At 42.1% G+C, this 21,476-nt stretch overlaps 2 protein-coding genes across 5 annotated transcripts in view; one reads left to right on the plus strand and one right to left on the minus strand.

Annotated features, from left to right (window-relative positions):
• LOC138845174 (large ribosomal subunit protein uL23-like) overlaps positions 1-21,476 on the plus strand; it is a 1,058,548-nt gene that overhangs the window by 800,094 nt on the left and 236,978 nt on the right. The gene's annotated exons all lie outside the window — the stretch shown is intronic.
• Positions 9,717-21,476, minus strand: part of ADAMTS12 (ADAM metallopeptidase with thrombospondin type 1 motif 12) — a 363,744-nt gene continuing 351,984 nt past the window's right edge. For all 4 annotated transcript variants that reach the window (XM_002714101.5, XM_070056623.1, XM_070056624.1 and 1 more), the window contains one exon: positions 9,717-13,463. In XM_002714101.5, the coding sequence (XP_002714147.2) occupies positions 13,285-13,463 (179 nt within the window). In that variant the 3' untranslated portion in view covers positions 9,717-13,284. The remainder of the gene's footprint in view (positions 13,464-21,476) is intronic.

The raw sequence follows: 21,476 nt of genomic DNA on the forward strand, positions 1-21,476 counted from the left end.
AAGTAGGCAGTGGGGTAGACCTCACTGAGATGGAGAGACTTGAATGGAGCATGGAAGGATGTGGGTTGAGGAAGTTTTGTGTATAGCTGGTATAAGAGTCTGCCAGAAATACCTATCATGAGCTTATCAGAATTATTATTATCACTGCCTGTTCTGCTATCTTTCCACCATAGCTGGACACTATCTGGTTGGACTTCTTGGATGTGGGTCAATCTCTGTTTCTTAGATTCCCAAATCTTATATTTACTTGCTCTCTAAAGAATGTAATATTAGATAATACCATACAAAATTGTCAATATACTGAGGGTAGTATTGTGACATAGTGGGTTATGCTGCCACCTGTGATGTCAGCATCCCATATAGGCACCAGCTCATGTCCACATTACACCACTGCTGATCCAGCTCCCTGATAATGTGCCTGGAAAAGCAGCAGAAAATGGCCCAAGTGTTTGGACCCCTGCCACACACGTAGGAGACCTGGATGAAGCTCCTAGTTCCTGGCTTCAGCTTGGCCTATCCCTGGCCATTGTGGCCATTTGGGGAGTGAATCAGCAGATTGAAGATGTCTCTCTCTAACTCTAATTTTCAAGCAAATAAATAAATCTTTAAAAACTGCCACTATGCCCATGAAAATGACTTTATATGGTTCAATCTAATATATTTGGCAGGGTCCTACACTGTAACGAAAAAATACATTTACAGTGCAAGCACCCCATGCATGACTGGGAGGAGGATTTTGATATATGTTAGTTCTCCTCCTTTCACCCTGAGAGTCATGTTGACTTTACCTCCTCCACAATACATGTGTGAGGAACTGATGGTTGAGCCCTTTCTACAAGTGGGCTGTAGTAGTCAGCTTTCCATTAATTTAACTAAAAACCAGAGTGAAGTTAGGAAGAGAGGCATATTTCTTGGCTTCCAGTTTGGAGGTTCATAGTCCAAGAACAGATGGCCCAATAACTTCAGGCATCTTGTGAGACTGGAGGATGGCAGATGGATGACTGCATGGTGAGTCAAGACATAGACATAGGGAACATGCTCTTCCTTCACATCCACGTGTCTCTCTTTATACAGATATGGTCATTCAATCATGGGCTCCACTCTAACAACCTAACCCAATCTAATCACTTTCCAAGACCCTGCCTTCAAATACCATTGTTCAGTTAAGTTCCATACTTAATCCATTAACATGAGACTTCAGGGGATCAAGACTTAGACATAGGACTTTGGGAGAACCCAAACTATTTTCCAAACCACAACACAGGCATTGATGCTGATCACTCTAAGTGAATGGAGTGAAGGTAGTGAGGAGTTTTGGGAAGAAGGAAGACAGGATATAAAAATTTCTCCAAGAACTAAACTAGCTTGTTGAAGCAAAGGTTCCTGTGCAATCTCCGAAAGGTTTTTGTTGGATTCTTGTCCATTCCCTAGGTAGCTGGCAGTAGGGATACTCACGGTAATGTGTTGAATACAAATCCAGGCAGGCAATCTCTGTGAAGAATTGGAGCTGACTTTTGGACTGTCTCAATTTTTCTAGCTATGGCATCCAGCAGCTGTGGGGCTAGAGCAATGGATGTCCCAGGGGCCGGTGAGAAGGGTTGCCATTGGATGTTGCATTTCCCAAGGCTTTAGTTGGTCTGGACATTCTCTTGAGGACATTACACACACACACACACACACACACACACACACACATTATACCAGTTCTGACCAAGTCAGGAAGAGCTTCATGTTTAAACTTTAGCCATTTACCTGAATGCAGTTGGAAATGTATATGTGTATATACCTATTTATCTCAAGACTTTAATAATTCACCACAATTTTACTTCAATATCATTTCATTTTTAAAAAAAATAGACTGGGATACTCTAGAAATAGAAGTGGGACCTCATCTTCTTTAAGATCCTCAAGAGGCCTGGGTTGATTTCCCTAGCCAGGTCAAGGAATTGAGAGAATGGAGTTCTGTACTTTTGGCTTTGTGCCAATGGTATCAGTATCACTTGAAAATTCTTCATCCTTCTCCAGATATAATGGGCCAGGTCATTGGAACTAGCGTCAAAGAGCCTGCATTCTAAATCAATTCCTCATGTAACTTACGCAAACTCAAGTTTGAGAGAATAGGGCTGAGGCCTTAGATGGGTCATTAGACATTGAATTTCACTAGGAAAGGAGTATGATTAACAGTGGGAAAGGAGACTATATACACAAATGGACAATGGTTAGATCACATAACTTTGATCTACAACCTGAAGCAACCTGCTCAGGAAACCAACCTCTTTATGTGCAATGAACACAGAAAGCCAGCCTGCTGTAACTCAGAGTCACAGGCAGTCAGATTGCTACCTGTAGCAACAATCCAGGAAGTAAGCAACACATTCTATAACTATTGGGCCTAAATAGCTAGGAATTTATTAATAACTGACAGGATCTATAATGTTTGCCCCCATGTTCAACTTTAGACCAACCAGAGAAAGCCAAATGTGCACCACTAACCAATCACAAGATGACCACTTTTAGTTCCCCAGGCCAGTTGAAAACTAATCGGCTCACACTTGTATCCTTGCCTTTTAAACTATGAAGCGTTCTCACTCCTCTGCCTGTTTCTGAATGCCTGCCAAAACACAATAACGGTGGCTGATTTCCCTGTTATATAGCAAGTTCTAAATAACAAGCCTTTGTCTTTATTGCTAGCAACCAAAAATGAGTATGGAAGACTGAGCAAAGGTGACAGAGGTGAGGAGTGGAGGAGGGATATTAGATGGAAAGCATAAATGTGAAGGAAGCCGTCTCTTCTGTGGGAGTCTGAGTGATAGGGAAGGTATTCTGGGTCCACCTCTTTTTCTAGCTCCTTTCCTGTATAATATTTTGAGTTCCACAGCCACACTAAGAGGTTCTGAGGCCGGCCAATTATGGTCAGAGCCATTTTTCCAATGAGAAAAGAGATAACAGATGTCCTATCTCTTTGCTTCTGGTCCTAAGCTCCCTCCTAGGCATACCATTCCTGATAAACCCCAGATCTGTGTTTTTTTTTTTTTTATAAACCCCAGTTTAGCAGATGAAAACAGCAGATAACAGACTCCCAACTGGCTCTGATGTTATTTTAATCCCCGAATCTGTACATCATATTTGATGACTTGATAAGGAGTTACTGATTGAGTTTGGCTTCCTAGAGTGAAACGTGGCAGTTATTTGTGAAATACAAATTGCTCATTAATGATTCAGAATGACCTGTAAGCAGGATGAGAGAATTAGCTTCTTTGTCTGAGCACAGAGGGAAGGTAATTGGTGCATTTGAAATAGGCCTTGTCCACATCATCCCTCTGCCTACTTTTCCTTCTGGGTCTTCTATGAATCATGTACCTCGCAGTGGGCAGAGCTGGTAGAGAGGAAGGGAGAGTGAGGCCCCTCGGATACATCTGAAGTGCATGTCAGAGCTCAAGATACATTGGTTTTAATTTGTTGATCCCATTCTGGCTAGCCACAGTCACATCTGAATAACCTGTCATTCAGGGTGGACTTCTGAAACCCAGGCTTCCAGACTGGAACATGCCAACCTTGCTGATGCACCCTCTACCAGTCACTCATCTATTGCATTGTCCAAGATAAGCCTGGATCCTTCATGGCCATGAGGTTCCTTGACTGCAAGAATCTCTGCTCACACTTGGAAATTGTTTAAGTTACACTGGTATGGGCAATACTGGTCCTAGGCTTGGCCAACAGGGGCCTTTGTCTAGAGCCTTACTTTTGAAGGACCAATAGGTCTGCAAGAAAGTGCTTCGGTTTTGTAACAGAGTGTACAACAGTTAACAGATTGGGATCCATCATTGGGCTCCCTGGGCTAGAGAAGGGTGCAGGCCTGAAAGTCTGTAAATACAGATGGGGGAGGTGAAAATCACAGCCTGATCCAAGGAAGCCAGAGAAAGTGTTGCTGCACTTGCTTAAAAGTGGTCACCCCACAGCACTCAAGATGAGCATCTAGGAGCCTGGACAAACCAGCTTCCCAGAAAACTGTACCCCCTCCCCAACTCTGTCCATGGGATACTGTGTTTGATGATTTTTAGAACTGTGCATATTATGAGTTAGAAGAGTGAGGTATGCAAGTGGGGAGCCTACCTGTCCAGACTCTATGAGGATCTGGGCCTGGTCAGTCCTCATTCATGGATTTGGCTATAGTCACCACCCAGCAGTCCTGGGTCAGGATCAGCAGGTTCTCAGGAGGCCTGGCAGCCCAGAGCTGGCTCACTTAGCTCCTCAGTCACAAGGGTGATCCTTGGAGAGATGGCTATAGGACACTGAATGGAAAGAGAGGCTGCATCCAGAACATACCTTGTTTCACAACTTTTCAACCTTTAGGCATTTGGAACATGGAGATTCCAATGTCTTCTTACTCTAGGCCCCATACATTCTATAGGTATCCTGAAGTAAGCAATTTTGTGGGCCCAGAATGGGCAGGAGTACATCAACCTTCTGCATTGTGGAGAAAGAGCAGGGAACTTTAAAGAGACATAGCACATACCTTCCCTTCCTGCCTGGGCTGTATCAGGCTTGCATTAAGAGAGATAGGAGGAGGATTAAGGTTGCTGCATCCACAGCAGGAAGCACAGGGAAGCGCTGGGACATGGTCCCAGCTGAATCCTCAGTCTCATGCCATGGTGGGTAGGCAAGGCAGAAACCATATGTCTGTACTGTCACTTCTTTGTCACTTTATTCTTCAATTCTACTTCTCAACTCTCTCTCTCTCACACTCACACACACATACACACACACACATACACACACACACGCACACTCACTACTATTTTCTCCAGCCAAAATAGACTTCTTTCTTATCCCTAGACATGTTCTGTGCATTCTCAACTCTACCTCCCTCTCTGACCCCAATCCCTTATGTTTGATGCCTCCCACTCCTTCAAATTCCAACTTCTCAATCATGGCCATCTCTCCAATGAATGAATAAAAAGAAAATGGCTTCAACAAAAGTTATTATGTTTTAAAGTATATACTAGGAACTCTGCTAGACATGCATAATCATCTCAGAACATCCTTACCAGACACTTGTTAAAGAAGACCAGGGAGAGTTGGCAATGTCATAGTGGGCTTCATGCAGGAAGTTGCATTTTTAGGGGATGAATTAACCATAGTCCAAAATACGACCTTCAGTTTAGTAGATTTAGAAACATAATTTTATATGATTGAAAGGAATTGATTTACACTATCCAAGCTCAAGGAAGATGATATGTAAACTAAAATTTCAATTTATTTTATTTTCAGGGTACTCTATCTGCCAACGGTGATAATATTGTAGAGTAGCAAATAATTGTTTCTTTTGGAAAATGCTTTTTTGTTTTTGGGAAAGCATACCATGAAAACTTCTATCTTTGCCTCTTCTAGACATGATGAGAGCTCCCAATTCTCCTACAATTTCCTCTGCAATAGGTCAGTTGTGTCAGCTGGGCCTCTGCTGGCTTCCACAGGTTGGCATGGTTAGATTCTATCTCTGATCCCAGTTGTATGACTGGGAGAATGTCTGCAAATTTTGTAACTGTTTCACAAATTCACACCATAAGTTACATAATGGTGAGCCTTTTCTCAGTTTGGAAGTGAATAAGCTAAGCACGAAAATTAATAATTTTTTCAAACATTTTGTCATTGAAACATTGGTGACTGCTATTCCTTCTTCTCAAAGAAAAGTCAGCAGAAGCCCAAACAAGGAGTATGGAGCAAACTGTATTAACAGAGAATTCAGAAGCAGATGGTCTTTCTATTCTACTCACTTACTTGTACACATGTTGATAACTTGATAGTGTGTGCTATAGAGCACACATGGATTTGATAGACATCCCTAAACCCATTCAATAAAAATATAAGTAGGCTTATGATTGTTTGGCTAAATTTTGGAATTATATGTTATTATTGGGAAAGGCATTTGGCACAGCAGCTAAGATGTGCCTTGGGACATCTGCATCCTTTATTGGTGTGCCTGGGTTCAAGTTCTGGCTCTGTTTCTGATGACAACTTTCTGACTTTGCAAACCTTGGGAAGCAGTAGGTGACAGCACAAGTGTGGATCCCTGCCATGCACATGGGAGACCCATACAGAATCGCCTGCTCCTGGCTTCAGCCTGGCTCAGCCTCAGCTGTTGTGGGTATTTTGGGAGTGAGCCAGTAGATAGAAGATCTCTGTTGTCTTCTTCTCCCCTTCTCTTTTTATATTTATTTATTTATTTAATTTGATTTTTTTTCACAGGCAGAGTTAGTGAGAGAGAGAAAGGTCTTCCTTTTTCCATTGGTTCATCCCCCAAGTGGCCGCTAAGGCTGGCGCGTTGCGGCCAGTGCACTGCGCCGATTCGAAGCCTGGAGCCAGGTGCTTCCTCCTGGTCTCTCATGCGGGTGCAGGGCCCAAGCACTTGGGCCATCCTCCACTGCACTCCCAGGCCACAGCAGAGAGCTGGACTGGAAGAGGAGCAACTGGGACAGAATCCGGCGCCCCAACCAGGGCTAGAACCCCGTGTGCTGGCGCCGCAGGCGGAGGATTAGCCTAGTGAGTCATGGCACCGGCCTCTCCCCTTCTCTTACTCCTACATTGGTTCCTTTCTCATTTACTGAGTTGTTCCCATAACTTAATGAGAACATTCTAGAGGAGAAAACGAACAAATGTATGCAAATGTTTGAATCAAGGGAAGCCTGAGTTCATACAAAACTGTGGTGAACTTTGAGAACATAAAATGAACACTACAAAGTCTGCCACATCACCAAAGCAAAGCTAGGTTACAGCAGTGATAGTCAAAGTGTGACTCCCCAAAAGAGCTGTGTCAACTTTGCCTGAGAACTTATTACAAATGCAAATTCTTATTCTTATGTAGAGGCCAATAATATCCCATAGGTCCCTATCTTGTTAACCTCAAGCCAAATCCCAGAGACAATCACTACATGGAATGTTTTCTATTGTAGATTGGTTTTGGCAATTTTCAAGTTTTATTTTTAAAAAAGAATTATGTAATGTGTTCTCTTTTGGGGTAAAGTTTCTTGCATTTAGCAGAATGTTTTATGATTTTTCCATGTTGCTACACAAATCAAGAATTCATTCCTTTTTATTACTGAGTAATGGTTCATTATATATCACAGTTTATCTTCTTCTGTTTATAAACAGAACTATAACTGGGACAGAATCCGGTGCCCCGACCGGGACTAGAACCCGGTGTGCCGGTGCCGCAGGCGGAGGATCAGCCTATTGAGCTGCGGTGCCGACCTTATTTCCAATTTTTGACTATTTTAAACAAAGCTGTTATCACCATTCTTGTACAAATATTTTAGATAGGTATGGTGTTTTATAAACTAATGATAATGGAACACAATATGAATACATCCTCCTTCAGCCTCTGTGGTTGTATGATGATGCATTCTGGAGAGACCACTCTAATCCAATGACTCTGAAATGTTAGTGTATATATCCCAATGTTCTTGTTCTTGGGAATTCTAGACAGAAATTTGACATTACATTTGAGACCACTTTAAGCAATGAGGTCACCAACAAAAATATCAAAAACCATGGCATTTTGCATAGGGCAGCCCAGATTTTTTGCTGCTCTGCGCATGTCTGTGAAAATGTACCTAGTATTATTGTAGGGTTACAAATAAATTTTATGGAGTAGGCAAATTTACAAACATGGAATCTTCAAATACTGAGAACCTACTTTATTTAGAACTTGGAAATTGATACATGTGGCAGGTTTTGATCATAACTCCATTTATTTGGCACTCATTCCACTGAAAGTTGGATCTATGTCCTCTTCTCTTTAATCTGGAAAAAAATGCTTTGACCAACAGAACTCCCATGCCTTCATTCATGCCCCAAATGCTGGCAGCAGCTGGAACAGTACTAGGCTAAAGCTAGGACCCAGGAACTCAATCCACGTATTCCAAGTATGTGGCAGGAACTCCACCACTTGAATCATTCCCTACTGCCTTACAGGGTGCAAATTAACAGGAAGCTGGATGGAATAGAGCTCAGACTTGAACATAGGCACCATGATATAGCACGTAGACATCCCAAGTGACATCTCCACTACCAGGCCAAATACCTGCCCCAAGAGCTATTTTTCTGGTGAAAAATGGACAAGGTATAGCAAGAGCAGAAGAATACCTCTGTTTCTGGCAGGGAAGGGTAGGCTTCCCAAGGGAAGTAGCATTTGAACTGAATGTTGCAGGATAAGAAAGTATTACCTAGAGGTCATGGAAAGAAATTTTTTTAAAAAAATGTAAAAACATTGAATTGCAAGGCGGAGGGCGGGTGGGGAGGGAGAGAGGGAGGGAGGGAGAGAGAGGGAGATACCGAGATTTTTCATTTTCTTCTGGTTCACTCCACAGATACAACAGCTGGGGCTGAGGCTGGGCTAGGCTAGGTAGAAACCAGGAGCCAGGAACTCCATTCGGGTCTCCCACTTGAGTGACAGGGACACAGGTACATGAGCTACCATGTGCTGTCTCACAGGGTATACATTAGCGGGAAGCTGGATCAGAAGCTGAGGCAAGACTTGAACTCAGGCACTCTGATGGGAAATGCAAGTGCCCCAAGTAGTGACTTAAGCCACTGTACCACAACACCCACCCCTGAAAGAATACTTCAAAAAAAAAAAAAAATAGGGAGGGGGCTGGTGTTTTGGCATAGCATGTAAAGCTGCTGTCTATGACACCAGCATCACATATGGATACCGGTTTAAGACCTGGCTACTCCACTTCCAATCCTTATCCCTGCTAATGTGCCTGGGAAATCAGTTGAAGATGCCCTAAGTACTTTGGTCCTTTCACCCATGCAGGAGATCTGGAAGAAGCTCCTGATTCCCAGCTTTGGTCTGGCGCAGTCCCAGCTGTTGCGGCCAGCTGGGGAGTGAACCAGTGGACAGAAGATCTCTCTTTCTGTCCCTTCCTCTCTCTGTGTAATTCTGACTTTCAAATAAATAAATAAAACATTAATAAAATAGGGAGCTGTCTCTGCTATGGCCTGTGAAAGTAGTGGAAGATGGCCCAAGTCTTTGGGCCCCTGCACCCACATGGGAGACCTGGAAAAAGCTCCTGGCTCCTGGCTTCAGATAGGCACAGCTCTGGCAATTGTGGTCAATTGGGGAGTGAAACAGTGGATGGAAGACCGCTCTCTCTCTCTCTCTCTCTCTCTCTCTCTCTCCTTCTCTCTCTGTGTAACTCTTTCAAATAAATAAATAAATCTTTTTTTAAAAAAAATAGGGAGCTGTTCCTGGCCCTTGATTAAAATCAGATTTCTTTCCGCTCCCATTCATGCATGCCGTCAAACATTACAGAGATCACATATAGATATCTGTTCTTCTCTACCTCAAGATTATTTCTTATGTCACATAAGTAGATTTTGTCTCCTTAGGTACAAATTCTACCTTTGCTGGTTGGACTTTGTTGTGCATTATAAGTGAAAAGAATTGAATTTCCAAGGCAATCCAGTACTGTGGATATTTTATACAGCACTTTAGATTATCATATGGTGAAATCATGCCAGTGTTTGTACATTCATGACACATGACCTAGGTTCTATCTTCCTAGGCTGTGATTCATCTAGTGGTGTATTGGTCCAGGGTGGGGTGGGAGGAAGAAATTGACAGCATCCACCTCCAGGTTGCTAAACTCCAAGGCAACACTGGTAGGTGACGGGAATCTTGTAGCAGGAGTAAATGAATCACATGGAAACATCAATGAGTTTGGTCATTTATTGATGCCACACAAAGGCAGGCTGTGATTACAATCTGGCTTTAAGTATTGAGGTACCCACTGAAGGACCCCTTAAGGAACTGGGGAATGGGAATGGAAAGCAGCACAGAGATGCAGATAGGGCAATGGGTTTGGTCACCTATATCATACAACCACTGAGGAGGACCACAACAGGTAGGAATGTACTTCCCACACCAAGTTATTTTTAATGACATTATTTAAAATAATTGTGTTTGAATTAGCAATATAAGCAACAAGAGTTCCATCCAGTATGTTGGTTAGACTGAGCACCAGGAAGATCATGTCATGTGGTTCTTTCCCTGGAAAGTGAATCAATGGGGACTGAGCACCAAATACACAATCCTGGAGTTTATCTTAAAGTCACAAGGGAGAAGAACTGAGAGCTGCCCTCTCTGAGGTAGCAATAGGCAACTTTCAGAGGTTGGAGGACTTTAGTCAATAAAAAGGCAACTTACGGTTCAAAATAATTATATAGTCCCTCAAATTGTGTTTCAAATGCATGGTAAAGATTATCAAAAACATTATCAAAAAACATTCATTATGTGAAAAGCATCATGTTGGGATTTAGTGGACACTTGGCTGTCTCAGAATGGACGGAATTGTGCTCTTGTTTGAGTAAACCCATGACAAAACCAAGTGTTTTTATACAGGCTGGCAATTCTGCATACCATGAAATGATTTCCTGACTTAAGGAAGTATCGACTATGAAGTCTCTTGGAATATTCTGCTTATTTAATTCTGTTTTTATGTTCAAGAATTACGATGATCCACAACTTTTAGAGAAGAGGTAACTACCACTGGGGAAGTGTATGTAAACCAAATGCTTTAGAATCTTAATATATTTAGCACCAGACCCTGTGGTGACCCTCTCTGGTTAACTGGTGGACATCTACTCAGTGTCTCTTGCTACACTTCCTTCTTGCTCCTACAAGGTAGGAAGAAAGGAGGATCAGGATGAAGCTAACCAACAATTTTGCTTCATGTCAGCCCCTGTGAGCATTAAAGAAGTGAAGACACTGTACAGGTTCTTTGACATCAGTGTTCTTGTTGTTCTGAATCCTCCCTAGTATAGCAAGCACCAGGAGCTGTCTGAACACTGCTGACTCATAGCTAAGTGTTGTAAAGGTACCAACCAACACGACAGATAACTCTTAGAGTCTGCAATGATGGATGCCACAAAACTCTCAACACAGCACCAATATGGAAGTGCATGTCCATGATATGTGATCAAGGACCAATTACTCGTCTCTGGAAACCTAGAAAGACCTAGAATGAAGCACCTGGCCAGACTCTCCTCACATGTCTAATGCTTCCTTCACTGCACAGGTCATAAAAGACATAGTCCATTCTGTATGTTGGGAAATCTGGCCTAGTTCAGTTTGCTGAGGTCAGTAGGAATCTGGGAATGTTCCTGAGTTTCATAAGCCTGGTAGATACAGGTCTCTGATGACATGTATTTCACCCTATGCTAGTACAGTAATAGGTTGAATTAAATAAATCTAACTTACTAAATTAATCCATTGGAAAGCCTGTACTATATACACTTCAGGGACAGTCTTTGCAAATTGCCTCATTTTTTAAGAAAAAAAATCTGATTTTCCTACACTCATAAAACTAATAATTTGTATTCTATTCTCTCAAACTGTGATTTTACCAGAGATTTTCATCAACCAATAACATTTAAAGACAGAGAAGACAAGAATGTAATTATCATCTAGAAATAAGTTCCTTGGCTTTGGGTAAACATTTCTAGTTTCCTCCTGTTTCTGGTATATCTTGAATCTTGTCCCAAGACCAGTGTTGTATATTCCACAGGTATTTATAGATTAATACATACTAATGGCTTGGAAAAAATAAAAAGCACATAATACATAATTTTAGGTTCTAAATAATCAAATAGAACTGGCATTGGCCAGCAACACCATTACACATTTTAAAAGAAGATACATATGTGGAGATTCACATACTCTTATTCATTTGTATACCTATCCATAGGTTAATATTAGTTCTGCCACCATGTAGATATCAGCACCATTTTTCAATAGCACCATTCTGCTGAACAGATAGGCAGTTAAAGGGAGATATGGGATATTGTGTTCCATGATAAAGATTAAGAGTATATGCTGCCCATAACATGAAAGCCACATCCTTGACTTTGCCCACTGTCAAGAATTGGTTCTGAAGCTTTCATCCCTCTAATTGTTTACCCTCCCTTTTTGGATTCAGTCCATGTAAGGACCTCCCCTTACAAATAAGTTCACTGGGAAATTTGTGCTGAATTTGAGACCACAGCCCATTTTAACTTCTGAAAGGTGATAGGAACATCTAGAACAAGGATTGTAACATTCATTTCAGTCTTACTTTCATTTCAGTGAGTTGTGGAGTCACCTGACTCACCTGTACTCCCCAGGGTAAGAGACCTTTAAAAGTAAGTAACAGCTACACTGAGGAAGAGATCTTTAGCTCACTTTTTAGAGGTTTTTCTCTGGACTAGAAGTTTGAATTAAGTTCTGGCATTTGATCCAATTGACCTAGTTCCTGGCACCATGCTAATCTAGAGCTCTATTGTGCAACCTGGGGGTAGTAAGGGGCGCTGGCAGCCATGGATCTGATTGTAGCAGTTTCTGTGACTAAAGCCCTGCAACAAGAAGTTGTGAGATCGGTTCATGACTCAGGCAGGGATAATGCAGGCAGGAGGACATCAGACAGGAAGGCTTGAGTGCTCTTCTTCTAGGCAAGTGGGAAGAAGCTAGGACTGCATTTCCTTTCTTATGGTAGTGAGAAACTGATTTCAGTTCATCTGCTTTTTAAGAGTTTTCATAGAAACAATCCTCAAGTCAGAAATGTTTTCTGTGTAGCGAACATAAATCCCTTAGGCTGCAGCTTATGCTCATTTCTTCTAAGTCTAGAGTCTCCAAATCATGGCAGGGTATATATGGAATCCAACCTGAGGGGTGGACAGAGGGATGCAGTCAATGCTTTCTCTTCCTGCCCTAGTTGAATCCTGGGTGATTGACAGCATTCCCCTGCCAGAAGGAATTAAAGGCATGTTCCTAGAAGACCTTTCAGGATATTTTATATAGCAGCTTCCCCAGGTATGGTGGGAACAAAAAGTATGCATTCATCAAGATAAACAATGAAATCATCTGTTCCCTGGGTGAGAATGACTCTGTTTCCTGATTCTCTTGAGGTAGTCTGGGAAAGTCTGGTCTCTGTGTTCTTATCTTTGTGAGGGGAGAATGAGACATGATTTCACAGACCTGCCTAATCTCATACCTTCCTCAGGAGCAGCCCCAGGTAAAGCCTGATTCTCCTGGCTATTTCACTTTCCTATCAAGCAGCGGCAAGTAGACAGTTCCGGGCCTCCTGTGATCTACATTTTATGTCTAGAGGAACACAATGGCTTTTTTTGTTATGACCCAAGGTTCAACTTGAAAAACATAAAGCAAAATCTCAATGAAGTGACCCTGGGGCTAAAACATGTGGTCAGCAGGCTGCTGTGGTCCATGGTGAGGGTGGCTTCCTTCTGGACTTAGAGCATTCTGGGGTTCTTAAGTAACTGCCGCTTTCTTTGTCCTTGAGTCTGGGCGACATGTGTCTGGAGACATGTGAAGCAGCACTGTGCCTTCACGGTGGCCGCGGAACATTTCTTCATGGCCTTCAGGGTCTGGCAGAATGTGACTGACAACTTATCCTTGGTGCAGGAGACACCTGCAAGAGGAGGGAAAAAATGAGAAAAATCCCACAGATTGTCCTTTACAGGAGAATGAGCATGACTTCTATTAAGTAAGGCTTTCTGTGTCTATCAAGACTGATGGATGTTTATTGCATATCAGACACTGGCAGAAGTGTGTTAAACTGAATGATCAGTCCCAGTTCTTCAGGCACATGTGGCAGGGTTTAATATTTCCGTATTTCATACCTGTGGAGTAAGGTTTAATACTGCAGGAAGAGGAGTCTGTGCTGATGAGCTGCTGCCATCACACTAAGCACCAAGAAGAACCTGGCCTTTGCAGCCACTGGACCAAGGGGATGAGAGACACAGGGATCAGACCCAGACCTAGTCTATAGCTTGCATCCAAGGCCAACCAGAACCAGGTAGATCAGCTGAACTGCAGCTAACCTATGGATGCTGAGCAAAAAATGCATGGCAACAAGTTTTAAGCTGCTGTGTTTTGCTTTGTGGCATTGTTATGACAATAATTGAATTCTACATTTTATGTGTATCACTTCATTTAACCTTCACAACATTACTAGTAAGTAAACATCTTTCCATTTCATCAGTGAGCAAAGGAAGGCCAAGAGCAGCTAAGAACATGGATACTGTTATTCAGTCAAGAAGTAACACTGCTAGACCTGAACACAGGCGGTTTTGACTACAGAGCTCTTGTTTTTATCACAGTATTCACAGTACAAAGCAATCAAGGAGCTGTCAGCTAACTCCTGCTTCCTGAACTTCACTTGGTAGAGCACAGGGCATGGATCTCAAAACTGTGGTCACTCTTCTCCAGAAGTACACAATGTGACAAAGGCATAAGAGGTGCACAAGTAGTTTGCAGAGTCAGCACACGATTGGTTATTGGATTTCCACTCCTGGTTCAACCTTAGCTAACTTTTTTTTTAACTTTTATTTAATGAATATAAATTTCCGAAGTATAGCTTATGGACTACAATGGCTTCCCCCCCATAACGTCCCTCCCACCCACAACCCTCCCCTTTCCCACTCCCTCTCCCCTTCCATTCACATCAAGATTCATTTTCGATTCTCTTTATATACAGAAGATCAGTTTAGCATACATTAAGTAGATTTCAACAGTTTGCTCCCACACAGAAACATAAAGTGAAAAATACTGTTTGAGTACTAGTTATAGCATTAAATCTCAATGTACAGCACACTAAGGACAGAGATCCTACATGAGGAGTAAGTGCACAGTGACTCCTGTTGTTGACTTAACAAATTGACACTCTTGTTTATGGCATCAGTAATCACCCTAGGCGCTTGTCATGAGCTGCCAAGGCTATGGAAGCCCCCTGAGTTCACCGACTCTGATCATATTTAGACAAGGCCATGATCAAAGTGGAAGTTCTCTCCTCCCTTCAGAGAAAGGTACCTCCTTCTTTGATGACCCATTCTTTCCACTGGGATCTCACTCGCAGAGATCTTTCATTTAGGTTTTTTTTTTTTTTCCCCCAGAGTGTCTTGGCTTTCCATGCCTGAAATACTCTCATGGGCATTTCAGCCGGATCCGCATGCCTTAAGGGCTGATTATGAGGCCAGAGTGCTGTTAGGACATTTGCCATTCTATGGGTCTGCTGTGTATCTCACTTCCCATGTTGGATCATTCTCTCCCTTTTTTATTCTATCAGCTAGTATTTGCAGACACTATTCTTGTTTATGTGATCCCTTTGGTTCTTAGTCCTATCATTACGATCAATTGTGAACAGAAATCGATCACTGGGACTAGTGAGATGGCATTGGTACATGCCACCTTGATGGGATTGAATTCAAATCCCCTGGTATGTTTCTAACTCTACCGTTTGAGGCAAGTCAGCTTGAGCATGTCCCGAATTGCACATCTCTTCCCTCTCTTATTCCCACTCTTATATTTAACAGCGATCACTTTTCAGTTAAGTTTCAGCACTTAAGAAGAATTGTGTATTGATGACAGTATTCAACCAAAAGTATTAAGTAGAACAAACAAAAAAAATACTAAGAGGGATAACATATTAAGCTGCTCATCAACAGTCAGGGTGAGGGCTGATCAAGTCACCATTTCTCATAGTGTTCATTTCACTTTAACAGGTTTCCTTTTTTTTTTTTTTTTTCAACCTTAGCTAACTTTGAGCAAGTCTGCCCCTTGGTTTTCTTGCCCTTGCTACCCTCATGCATGAATTAGACTGGGAGGCTCAGAGGCCACCCTCTCCTCCCCATTTTATAAGTGGGACTCAGACCACATGGCCCATATATTTCTGGTCTGAAAAAAGAACTCAATGAGTCCCAAATCACAGATTTTTCTTCTAAAGATTGAAATTGTTTCAAACTTTCCTTGAGTGCCGCTTGGAACTCTGGTTACCTTTTACTCTTCTTTGGCAGAAAGATTTTTATAGTCTCAAAGTAAAGTGCTTTTACCAACAGGCTCAGTCCTTTGTCAACAGAGCAGCTGCTGGAGTACAAGTTGAATAGATTTTTGACCCCTCAACTGTGATTGTCACTTCTGTAGGCTTTTTTCACCTTCTCATCACAAAGGCAGGAAAATGCTCTATCTTTGCAGAACGCATCATTTCCTTGCCTGTACCTTGTTTTTTTTTTTTTTTTTGTGAGGGAATAAATGTCTTCTGAAAACCCATTTTGTGTGTCAATTTCAAGTGCACTTAGGAATAGCTAATGAATAATGCTCCTCAAACCCCAAACCTGCTGTCATTGCGGATTCTTTTCTTTGACAGGTCTCTTCTTTAAACCTATTATAAAAACAATCCATCACTCCTAAAATCCCACAGACAATTGTCCTATACGCATGCAGAAGTTTTCAAGATAGTTCGTGTTTACAACAAACATTCCTATTGTGAAACAGCCCTCTGAGCTCTTCACCTCCCTTCTCCCCACCAGAGCAGGAGGCATTCTCCCCTGGGCCATGCGTCTTGTGGGCTGCTGTTCAGAACAAGGTTACGCTTTCTGCCCAGGCTTCTGGATTTGGGTCGCAGTCCAGCTGGAAGCCCAGGTGTCACATGGCTTGGCAGCCTCTTCGGAAGCCCTCATGGTGGGCAGAGATGCTACATGTGGAATAGCTGTGTTCTACATTCTCCCTGCTGTGAGCATGTGAGTGTTTGGAGGATGCTGCAAGGAAGGAGTGAGACAGAGGAAATGTGAAAGCTGTGTGCATTCTGTCCTTTCCACAAAGCTTCTTTTAGCTACACTGGCTGCCATGGATCCTTTCTGTCTCTAAACCTGCATAAACTATTGGGAAACCTGCTAAGACATGGTTGCACACTCTATCTTGAACTGTTCTGTAAATGGGGTGAGAAAACTCTTTTTGCAAGGGGTAAATGGCGATTCCTCTTTGAGGTGTTCGCCATCTATATAGTGCCTCAGTCTTGAACTCATTTGTGGGTTCAGCTGGGTCTTCTGAAGTTTAAATGTCCACCAAAGTTTAAGTCTTGGTCCCTATCAATGTGAACTGATTTGGAAATAGGGTCTTGGAAGATATAATTATGTTGTAAATTAAGATGAAGTCAACCTGGAGTAGCATGGGCCATTAATTCAACAAGACTAGTGGCCTTATAAGAAGAAGAAAAGAGGGAGCTTGGTACAGCCACTTGGGATGCCTGCATCTCATAAATGAGTGCCTGGTTTGAATCCCAGTTCATCTGCTTCTGATCCCTGTTAATATACCTGGGAAGGCAGTGGAAGATGGCTCAAGTACTTGGGTCCCTGCCACCCATGTGGGACACCCTGATTTAATCCCAGGCTTTGACCTGGTCTCACCCTGGCTCTTGTGGATATTTGGAGGATGAACCAGTAGATGGGAAAATCTCTGCCTCTGACTCAAATGAAATAAAATAAATAAAATGAAAGTAATTAAAAGATTTAAAAAGAGAAAAAAGAGAAGCAACGGACACAGGCTCACACACACATATGCGCACACACATACATAGAGAAGAGAAAGTCATGTCATGATAGGCTTAGAGAAGGAAGGGGCCCATATTATAATGGAGGCACAAATTGCTTTTAAGCAGGTGTAAGTCAAGAAAAGGCAAGTGGGGCTGGCGCTGTGGCACAGCGGATTAATGCTCTGGTCTGAAGTGCTGGCATCCCATATGGGCGCTGGTTTGAGACCCGGCTGCTCCACTTCTGATCCAGCTCTGTGCTGTGGCCTGGGAAAGCAGTAGAAGATGGCCCAAGCCCTTGGGCCCCTGCACCTGTGAGGGAGACCCGGAGGAAGCTCCTGGATCCCGGCTTTGGATCGGCGCAGCCGTTGTGGCCAGTTGGGGAGTGAACCAGCAGATGGAAGACCTCTCTCTCTCTCTCTCTCTCTCTCTGCCTCTCCTCTCTCTCTGTGTAACTCCGACTTTCAAATAAATAAATCTTAAAAAAAAAAAAAGAAAAGACGAGGACTGTGAGCAACCAACAGTTGCTAAGAGTGCAAGTTCAGCCCTAGAAATATCTTGAGTTTGGACTTTTAGACTCTAGAACTGTAAGAAAACAAATGTCTGCTGTTTTGAGCCACCTACTTTATGGTAAATTATTATAGTAGCCCTAGGAAACTAACTCACAATGCATTCCATCCCATGGCAATGACAACATAGATACAATTTATTAAGCATTTACCTATACTAGGCTATGTGCTTGATGTATGCTTTGTCATTTGATCTTCATAGAAATTTACTTGCAGGTACATATATTCTCTTCCTTCTAACAATTGAAGATTCCAGAGAGAGGCTGAGCAACTGGTCCAATGTCACATAGCTGGTGCATTGATTGTACTGCTGAAATTTGGATGTCTCTCTGAAGCTTTGCCTCTGAGACAATGAATGTCTTATATTGGTGGTAGGGGAGGAGGAAATCACATGGACAGGCTTTCCCTGCCCCAAATATCTTCATTTTCTCAACTCAGGAGCCCCACTTGTCAGGTTAGGTTAACACCTGAAATATTGACAGAGGCTCAGCCAAGCCTGGTGGTCCTTGTCTGATCTTGGAAACCACAAAATTATGAGATCAGCTTTTCAATCATCATTGGAGCTCTGGAAATGTGCTGGGTCCTGGGGTCCAACTGTTTGAGAGTGGGGAACTAGAAGAAGAGTGAAGAACAATGGTGGCCTATGTTGGTCATTTGTATTCCAGGCATATGTTCAGCAGCTTATTTAGACAATGACTGTGAGCCTGACATTGTGATAGGGATTAATTACACCAGTTCCCCTTATTATTGTAAAACAGCAGAGTCTTTTGTGTTCATCAGCCAACTGGATTCCAGTCCTAAAGTGCACACAATGCTTGTAATTAAGGGAACGTGGATAGGAGATGCCAGTTTGCTTCTATTCAAGAGAAACCATAGTAGACATTTAAAGGGACAGATACATATCCCTATTTCATTGCTGCCACCTGTGTCTAGCTAGGTTAGAGAGAATATTTTGGCAGTGAATAAAAGTTGAAAAACAATTTCAATATTGCTTATATAGTTTCCATAAAACTGCTCCTTGAGGCCAAGAACTCTTTCTTAAACGTTTCTATAGCCTCAGCCTTTAGCATCTACCTTAGACATATCTTGATATCAATTATGTTTGCTGAATAATTGAAAATCTAGTCATCTGGAATAACATCCTTGAGTAGAAAATTTACTGGCTTAAATGTTTATTTGTATCAATACAAGATCTAACTACTGCCCTTATTACTATTTTTTAAAAATTTTTATTTGGAAGGGGGTAAGAGATGAGAGAGAGAGAGAATCTCCCCATCTTCAGGTGAATTTCCCAAATGCCCACACAGCCAGAGCTCAGCCAGGAGGCCAGAACTTGATCTGAGTCTCCCATGTGAGTATTAAGTACTCAAGTACTTCAGTCATTACCTGCTACCTTTGGGGTGTGCTTTAGCAGGAAGCTGGAATTGGAAATGGAAATGGAGCTGAGGCTTTAACACAGACATTGCAGAGATAACTCAGGAATGGTATGCCTAAGGTTTTGCCTTGATTTTGTTTTTTAATTAACATGAATATAATGCATAGAATGTGGCTGATAATCAGTAAATGAATTTTCTTATTTTTCACCCCAATATTTGGAAAGGGTTTTGTAGTTGCTACTATGGAAAAGTTGGTTTTGATTTAGATTTTAACTCCTTAAGAATTTCAATGAGATCTAAAGGAAGTAAAATAGTCTGGAGGAAAGTAAATTTTAGATGAGTTTATATCTAATCTTTAAAATGGACATAAATGGGTTGATTGTGATGGCTGGCTCACAAGAATTAGACATTAAATGATGTGTTTTCAAAGCACTTTAGAAAGTATATGGGTCAGGGTAGGTGGGTGACTCATTAAATGAAGGAATTTCTTGCAATTTCTCTTTCTTGAAATTTCTCTTTCATGTTGCTTCTGTGTGAGTAAGAATGGCTTTGCCTTCACTGGAAACTCATAATTAACTTGTGTAGGCCTAATAATTGTTGGTGAGTGGAATTCATTGTTATTTACATCCATCGCTAGCCAATTGTGAGTCATCATCTATTCACTGTGCTATTTAAAGATGAAAAACACTATGCATTTAACTCAGTTTTCATTATTGGAGATTGTATTGTCCAGCAACAAGACAATTAAAGAAATCTACATATAATTAAACTAACCCATAACACCTGTGGCAATCAATCAAGACCAAGATGAGATAGCTGCTTCAATAATATACACACTCACTTGGAGGAATGTACATTCACACATTAGAAGGGATTCCACAGCCTCAACATTTTAAAAACATGGTAGCCTGGAAGGTGACGAGAGGAAGAAGGGCTCATATTGGTCCCTTGTTCCATAACAGGTGGTTCTCAAACTTTAATGTACACCCAAATCACGAGGGGATCTTGTTTAAAGGCAGATTCTGATGTAGTAGGTCTGGGGTGACACCTGTGATCCTGCATTTCTAACAAACTCCTAGCAGATGCCAATCTTGTTCATCAGGAAGAGAGAATCTGGAAGACTAAACACTAGTAACAACTCTGAACATGAGCCCCAGGTGGCCTTTTTTGGTATTTCAAGTAAGGCCAACCAAATTCACTTTTGCAAGTTGGTTCAGAAAGCAGCTGCATGTGGTAATCATATCTAAACTACTTTTGTCTGAGAGCACTTTACTCAGGTTTTCAAAATCACATCTCCCTCCTGGTCTCCACAATGGTCCCACAAACCAGTCACAAAGTATTCTCTCCTAGACAATTCACTGGATCCTCAACAAATATGTTCCAAACAGAACTCATTATCTTGCTGATGTCCAAACCCAGGCTTTCTTCTTGTGCAGGGTACTTGCCCAAGTCACCAACACCAGCATTAGCCTTCCTCTCCTTTCCCTCAGCAAATAGTTCTGCCAATTTTCCCTTTAAAGTGACTCCTAAATCTGTTTACTTATCTCTATCTGTGCTTCTATTTCTCTAGTTCATGGCATATCTATCTATCTATCTATCTATAGAGAGAGAGAGAGTGAGCAAGCAAGCTTGGAGCAAAGTTGCAGTCTCCTACCTGGTCTTACCTCTCTACCCTATACATTGCAGCCAGCATGATTTCCTTGTCTTCACTCCTTATTTGGGATGCTTCAATGGCTCCCTTCTGCCCGAGGAGTAAAGTACAAACTCACCAGCATGATTCATTGGCTTCTCATCCTCTAACTCCAGCTTACCTCTCTGACTCTTTCCATTTTCTAACTCCCCTTGAGTTTTGTACTTGAGTTAGATTTAAGTGCCATGCCATTGTCTTCTTCCTGCCTATTCCAGAAGCTAAAAGCTCCTCCTGGAACTGCTTGTCTGACCTTTCTGCTCACAGCTCAAAAAATTCATTTTTTTGGAAGATTTATTTATTTATTTGAAAGTCAGAGTTAGAGAGAGGAGAGGCAGAGAGAGAAGAGAGAGAAGAAAGAGAGAGAGGTCTTTCATCTGATGGTTCACTCTTCAGATGGCCGCAATGGCTGGAACTGCGCTGATCCAAAGCCAGGAACCTGGAGCTTCTTCCAGGTCTCCCACGTGGGTGCAGGGGCCCATCTACT

Source organism: Oryctolagus cuniculus, chromosome 14 (genome assembly GCF_964237555.1).
Source record: "Oryctolagus cuniculus chromosome 14, mOryCun1.1, whole genome shotgun sequence".
NCBI classification, from domain to species: domain Eukaryota; kingdom Metazoa; phylum Chordata; class Mammalia; order Lagomorpha; family Leporidae; genus Oryctolagus; species Oryctolagus cuniculus.